Here is a 7,859-nt window from a genome sequence, read left to right as displayed (position 1 = left end):
AATTACAAACTTACAAACTTCATAAATTAATTTAACATGAATTAAAAACGAACAGGCAAGATATATATGTATAATTAATATGATTGAGATGATAATTTTGCTTGTGATTACTTTCCCTGATGCGCTTATGTATATATATATACACACACACATATGTAATGTTTCTTGTATTATTCATAAATTGGATGTGTTAAGAATAGTATTTTATATTCTAATAATATTAGTAATAAACATTATTCTTTAGCATATCTGAATCTTTCATAAGTATTAAGGATTTAAAAATAATTGCATTATTTAAAACTTTCTTTGTAATGTTTTCTGTATTCAGAAGCTGGATGCGTTACGCATACATTTTAATATTTTAATAATATTAGTTAATATTATAAAATATTGTTTTTGTTTTATTTTATTGTTTGACCATGTTATTATTTATTTTTGTGTCAAATAACAATATTCATAAAACGTTTATATTAAATGCATTCAAATGGAAATGAAAAGTACGACGGTAGGAACCAGTGTGTTCAGTGTGAGATCCAACACGGTCAGTAAACACAGTGGCGCCGCTGTGTGTGTCATTGGTGTGTGTGCTGTCCAGCATGAAGGGAGCATGAGGAGGTGCCCTCTAACATCACACCGCTGCTGCTCCTGCTGCTCTGCACTCATAAGAGAACATCACAAAAAGCGGATTCTACAGAGGAGGTAGACACTCAAGGAAGGTATGTTCACGTAACACGAGTCTATCTTTTTAAACGTCTGCTTAGTGTGCGTGACGTTAGTAGCAGCGCAACACTGGCTGTGTCTCAAACCATACAGAGCTGCTGCTTACCAAGACAAGATTTTTGGGCATCATAAGCACGTCCCGGACGAAACCATCTAAAGCTGCCTATCTAGCTCAGAAGGTTTTGAAACGCTGATGTTAAGAAGTACATTTACCATGAGTATTGTTACATTTTAAACATAATATACATATATATAAAATATCATAAACATATAATATATTTTATTTTTAAGACACATTTTATTATCTGGTAAATTAGTAATTCTACTATAGTTGTCATCCATCCACACACCAGTAACAGTGATTTTCTTTCATATTATAATATATATATATATATATATATATATATATATATATATATATAAATAATATAATTTATTAATATAATAATATATAATTTGAATTATTTAAATGTATTCCACTGAAGTTATAATTAGGGTGGAACATTTCCAGAAATTTGGCTGATGTGGATGGATAAATAACTATGATTACAGTGCAGCATTACCAATCCCAGCTTGTAGGTCTGCTCATATTTAAAATATATAAATAACTTTTCCAAAGTGTAAAGTGCAGCAACAACAGTTTCAGTTTTAAGACCTGCTCAGATTTCAATATAGCGTTGGCCCGATCGGAATTAAGAGCAAAGGTCTGTTTAAATGCCGACGGGAGCTGCATTTGAATTACTGTCATTTTTTCCTAGTTGTAGTGATGTTCACACTCGCGTGATGCCCTTTGAAATAGTGATGGGTCATGTGATGAGCCGATGTGATGTGCCAATCAGATGAGAGTATATGGGATCATAACATTATGTAAAAACAGAGAGGGGGATGAAGTGAAGCAGCACTCCACTGCAAGTTAACGAGTCGTAACAATGTTAATGGAGGGGAGACTGTATTGTGGCTTCTTAATCTTCTCAAAAACAGGGCAGATAATCACAGAAAGGAGAAATCAGTCCATCAAAGCTGAAGCATATGATTTTTTTTAATGCCAATCTTCACTGAGGACATTGATACTGTTTGCTTGAGTTTGGTTCTAGTTCTGTGGATTTATTTGCTGTTTTGTTGTTAATTTGTGCAATAAAATGTTTGATTAAAATATTGAACAAAATAATGTTTTTGTAACAAAATAATGCACAAAATTAGGCAATTATAAGGATCCTCATAAAAACACTGCACATGAAAGGGTTTTCAACACACAAACCATTAATTTTTGCAAAGTTATGGTAAAATAAAAGCGTACAAAAAATCCTAAATTAAGAGCGGTTCAGGAGTCGAAAGAGCCGGCTCTTCTCTGGGAGCTGAGCCAAAAGAGCCGAACTTCCCATCACTATTTTGAAAACTTCAGAATCAGCTGCAGGACGGGATTTGCGCTGAACACGGAGACTTCCACCACTTAATACGTTTCTGTGGACACACGAAAATATACCTATGTTCCGCACACAAAATATTGCATTCGGTCATTCTGTACACACGTGCACCATACCGAAAGCCCTGTACCGAAACGGTCCGGTATGAATACATGTACCGTTACACCCCTAATATATCTATATATATCTATATCTATATCTATATCTATGTATATATGTGTGTGATCTGAGCAGGAATGGTGGGCTATGATCCAAACTCCCCCGCCGCGGCTCTCACCCCGGAGGAAGCTGCTCTGGCCGGGTCAGCGGCGGGTATGGTCACCCGTGCCCTCATCAGCCCTCTGGATGTTGTCAAAATCAGGTTTCAGGTACGGACTTTCATTTCACTGAGTCACAGGGCTCTTGAGTTTCCGAACTGTACATAATAATGATATGAAAACATAAATATTAACACATTCAACTAAAGCTGTTTTCATCCACAGCTCCCACAGTAGTCTCTATTCTAGTTCATCTGATTCATATAAGCATCCTCATGCCTAAAACATGAGTCACGTTTTCTCGTGGAATTTAAGTACCACTCCCAAATCCACGGCTCTGCTGAGCAGCTCAGTTCACAGAAGACTATTTATCTGCTTCAAACTGGTTTCAGATGCAGTCCATGAGCTTGTTTTGTGATTGAATTAGTTTGTTTTGTAGTGTCTGTGGCGTAGAAACTGATGGACAGGCCTCAAGGTGGCAGTGTTACACTTTTAGACCTTTTGTTTTCAATTCTTCACACTCAAACGGTATTATATAACAGGATGGTGTTGACTGTTTTGTGTATGTGTGTTGATCTGTCATCAGTTACAGATCGAGCAGGTGTCCTGGAGGAGTCGTCAGGGGAAGTACTGGGGTTTATGGCAGGCCACACGCTGTATCATGACCGAAGAAGGACTTCCTGCCTTCTGGAAAGGTCACATTCCTGCCCAGCTGCTGTCTGTGTGTTATGGGGCAGTTCAGGTACTTGGAGATAAATAATATGCATTCATAATATATATTTATATACATATAACATTTTGATGAGGCCAGGAAAATAGGAATCATCTTCCTGTTTAATTATTGAGCCACATAAAAAGATTTTGACCTTAGATTGAACCGGAAATTGTGAACTGACTCTATTGTAGGGTAGAAAAAGATTCGGTAACACTTTAGAATAAGGTTCCATTAGTTAATGTTAGTTAATGTATTAATTAACATGAACAAACAATGAATAATACATTTATTACTGTATTTATTCATCTTCGTTAATTAGTTAGTTCATGGTAATTCACAGTGAATTAACTAATGTTAACAAGCACAACTTTTGATTTAAATAATGCATTAGTAAATGTTGAAATTAACATGAACTAAGACTTATAAATGCTGTAGAAGGATTGTTCTTGCTTAGTTCATGTTAACGAAAGTAGTTAACTAACATTAACTAATGGAACCTTATTCTAAAGTGTTACCAAAGATTCTCTTCTGTTCAGTTCTGCTACTATTCTATTCTATTCTATTCTATTCTATTCTATTCTATTATATTATATTTGTTTTAGTTTTGTTGGCATAAATAAAGATCTAGTTATTCCTGATCATTGTTATTTTAGTATCATTCATTTTATTTCAGTGTTTTATTTCTAAATATTTTGAATAGCTTTTATGATTTATGATATATATATAATTGTTTTTATGTGCTTGTCATTTTTATCCTTTTTTTCTTTTCTTTTTTATTTGTTTTTATTTGTTTTCTATTACATTTTTACTTCAGTTTTAGTTTTTTTTCATTTCAGTTAACTTTAACGCATTTATTTCAATTATGCTGCCAAGACAATTTTTCTAATTTTTGTTTACATTTTCTGTTTTTAGTCTAATGTTTTATATTTTATTTCAGCTTTATTTGAGTTACTGAAAATAATTTCCAATAGTTTTAGTTAATAACAATAATGCAGGTCCCAATGTTGTTTCTGTTTTATTCATCTTTGAACTTGAAGCCGTGAATGAGTTAATATTCAATTCTATTCAATTCTATTCTACATGTAGCTTACCCTATTTGGTATTTTATAAATCTCAAACATTAGGGGTCATCCTTAACACAGTTGGAGATATTTGACACATTCTCTCTGTTTTGTCCTAGTTTGCGAGTTTTGAAGCATTAACGGAGCTGGTCCATAAGAAGACGGTGTATAACAGCCAGACCCCAGGAGTGCACTTCATCTGCGGGGGTCTGGCCGCCTGCTCCGCCACCGTCGCCTGCCAGCCGCTGGACACCCTCCGCACACGCTTCGCTGCTCAGGGCGAACCCAAGGTCTGTGTCTAAATGCATCTGAATGCATTCATAATAAATAACTGAATGAAAATGGTTCTAGTACCTATCAGTGCAAGATTCCTGCAGATCTCTTTTTGGCAGGCTGTAATGAATCCCACAGGTTTTCAAAGGTTTTCTCATGTGTACAGATCTATCGTAACCTCAGACATGCCGTGGCCTCAATGTTCCGCACAGAGGGGCCCTTCGCCTTCTACAGGGGCCTCACACCCACCCTAGTGGCCGTCTTTCCATATGCAGGCTTGCAGTTTTTCTTTTATAATATCCTAAAGAATCTTCTGGAGCCCCAAGACACCAAATCTAAAGGTCAGAGTATGCTTTTTAAAATGTGTCATTTCAGTATTTTTTTTATGCACTATTATAATATATATATATATATATATATATATATATATATATATATATATACATATATATTTTATTTTTTATTTTACTTATTTTATTTTTTTATTTTAGTTTTTTTTGTTTGTTATTTATTTATTTTTCTTTTAGTTTTTTTCTTTTTTTTTCTTTTAGTTAAGTTATTCATTTTATCTTTTATTTTTTTTAGTTATTTATTTATTTTATTTATTAGAGTTTAGTTATTTATTAGATTTTAGTTATTTGTTTGCTTTTATAAAATTCTTTATTTTATTATTCAGCCAATAAGAATTGTATATAAGTTTTTTGTGCTTTTATTTATTTCAGTTAGATTTTTTCTTTTGTTAAGCTTTAATCTATTTTTTTATAGTAATTTTAGCGCTTCAACCTCAACTCAATTTAGTTCCCAAGGCAACATTTCTAATTTTTTTTTTTTTTTTTTTTTACGTTTATAATTTTCACGTTTTTTAGGTTTCTCATCTAATGTTTACATATTATTTCAGCTGTATTTCAGATAATAGAAACTTTTGTTGTTGTGGTTGTTAGTAGACGCCTCGTGTAAGCTGCTGTTAATGTTGCTGTGGTGTCATGTCTGTTTTCAGGGGGTTTAAACAGTCTGATCAGCGGTAGTTGTGCTGGAGTCATCAGTAAAACAATGACGTATCCGTTTGACCTGATCAAAAAGAGACTTCAAGTGGCTGGATTTGAAGAGGCCAGGATGAAGTTCGGACAGGTGGGTGGAGGTTAAAGATCTGAGTTGCTAACAAAAAGACTAGATTCAAACCAAACAATAACAATGTCTGCTTGCTAGGCTAACTTCACTGTAACTAATTCATATCTAAACCTGAAGAATTACACTTCTGCTATTGTATACCTGTAGATTGTAGGCATTTTTGAGCTGAATACATATTTGATTAAAAGTTTGGTGTCTGTAAGACTCTGAATAAAGACTTTTATTCAGCAGGGGTTGCATTAAATTGATGGATAGTGGCTGTGAAGACATTTAGAATGTTCCAAAAGATTCCTAATTTAAATGAACCGTTCCAAAAGAATCCTGAAACAAATCTGAAGCAGCAGCTGTTTTCAAAACTGATGATAATTCAGTCTTTCTTGAGCATCAAATCAGTCAATCAGAATGATTTCTTGAAGAATCATGTGATACTGAAGACTGGAGTAATGATGCTGAAAATTCAGCTTTGATCATAGGATTAAATTACATTTTAAAATATATCCAAATTGAAAATTGTGCAATATTGTTGTATTTTTGATCAAATAAATGCCGCCTTGGTGAACATAATTAAGAGATTATCAAAAACACTTTTGAATGGTAGTGCACGGAATGAACTCGTATTTCTTGTGTTTTCTGTGCAGGTGCGGACGTATCATGGATTTGTGGACTGTGTGCTGAGGATCGGCAGAGAGGAAAGGCTCCGGGGTTTCTTTAAGGGGCTCTCCCCGAGTCTCCTGAAGGCTGCTATGTCCACAGGCTTCACCTTCTTCTGGTACGAGTTCTTCATCAATGCCATTGTCAGCCTCAAGAGCAGCTAGTGAGAGAAACCTTACAGATGTAAGATCATCAGCTGGAACTCTGAGTCAAGATACACCGCTGTTGTACTTCACCAGAAAGATATTTTAACCTCTGCTTCGCTCTGCTGAAGCCCTGAACTGAACAGTCAGCTGAAATGTCTGTGTTTATGTGTAACAGTGAGCTCTACCTCTCTTGTGTCTCTCGACTGGAGACTTGAAAACCATTGTTACACATTTTAGGATTTTAAGTTTTGTCATAATGACTGCATGTTTTGGTTTACACTCTGAATTAGGATTTATTTTTTATACATAACACTGGAAATCAGAATGCTTAACTTATAGTTTTGGCAGTTTTGTATTTGAAAAACATTTAAACTATATACTTGATATGGTGCAGGAAATATTCAGTCATCTGGTTTATACAAATAGATTCATTTCAGGTCTTATGGGTTTGTTTGTTTGTTTTTATTTTTTTACTTATTTTATGTCATGGTTAAGGCTTTTAAATGGTGAATGGTCAAGGCTTTTATGAATTACATTTTAAAAATGGTATATTCCCTATTTACGGACGGATAAAGTTAGTTTCGAACAGTTTGAACCTCCATGTATCCTGTTACTCTGGCTTTATTTCTGCCCATATTTATGTATTTTTTTTTTATTGTACTTTCTCACTAACATTAGCAAAAACAAACTCTTCGTAAGATCATAGTGGTTTTACTTTTACTCCTGTGTAGTTCTATACAAAAACTATGGAAGTCTGTTTCCGCCACTGAATACAAATTAAAACAAGGTAATTGCAACATTTTATTTCACAATTCTGACTTTCTTTTTTTCTCACAATTGCGAGTTCATATCTCACAATTTTTACTTTTTTCTCATATATATTATATATATATTATATGGTCAGAATTGTGAGATCTATATATATATATATATATATATATATATATATATATATATATAAAAATCTTTAGAAGTTGCAATTGTGAGTTTATATTATGCAATTATGACTTTCTTTTTTCTCACAACTTCTCGCAGTTTTTACTTTTCTTTTCTCAGAATTGCGTTAATAAAGTCAGAATTGTGAGATATGAACTCGCAATTTCATGAAAAAAAACTCAGGATTGTGAGTTTATGTCTCGCAATTCGGACTTTTTTTCTCACAATTGTGTTTATAACTCACAATTGCAAGTTTATATCAAGCAGTTCTGACTTTATAACTCGCAATTGCTAGTTCATAACTCAGAATATCTCATTTATGAAGTCAGAATGATAGATATGAAGATATGAACTCGCAATTCTGAACTGTGACATAAAAAGTTGCAATTACCTTGTTTTATTTTTTATTTAGTGGCAGAAACAGGCTTTCATAAAAAACACATAATGATCATATTACAAAAATGTATGGCAAACAAATGAGTGACATGCAAGAAAAAAAAGCAATAATTTTTCTAATAAAATTATTTTATTTACATTTTCTTTGTCAT

General features: G+C 33.5%; 1 protein-coding gene across 1 annotated transcript; it reads left to right on the top strand.

The window, feature by feature from the left end:
- Nucleotides 1-524: 524 nt before the first annotated feature.
- On the top strand, nucleotides 525-7,849 carry slc25a19 (solute carrier family 25 member 19). Its single transcript, XM_052553365.1, has 7 exons — nucleotides 525-716; nucleotides 2,379-2,512; nucleotides 2,988-3,143; nucleotides 4,297-4,467; nucleotides 4,617-4,791; nucleotides 5,448-5,578; nucleotides 6,217-7,849. The coding sequence occupies exons 2-7, from the start codon at nucleotides 2,381-2,383 to the stop codon at nucleotides 6,391-6,393; spliced, it is 942 nt and encodes a 313-aa protein (XP_052409325.1). The 5' UTR covers nucleotides 525-716; nucleotides 2,379-2,380; the 3' UTR covers nucleotides 6,394-7,849.
- The last annotated feature ends 10 nt before the right edge of the window (nucleotides 7,850-7,859 follow it).

Source organism: Carassius gibelio, chromosome A3 (genome assembly GCF_023724105.1).
Source record: "Carassius gibelio isolate Cgi1373 ecotype wild population from Czech Republic chromosome A3, carGib1.2-hapl.c, whole genome shotgun sequence".
Lineage (NCBI taxonomy): Eukaryota > Metazoa > Chordata > Actinopteri > Cypriniformes > Cyprinidae > Carassius > Carassius gibelio.
Note: the sequence above shows the minus strand (reverse complement) of the source record. Positions and strands in the feature narration are given on the sequence as shown.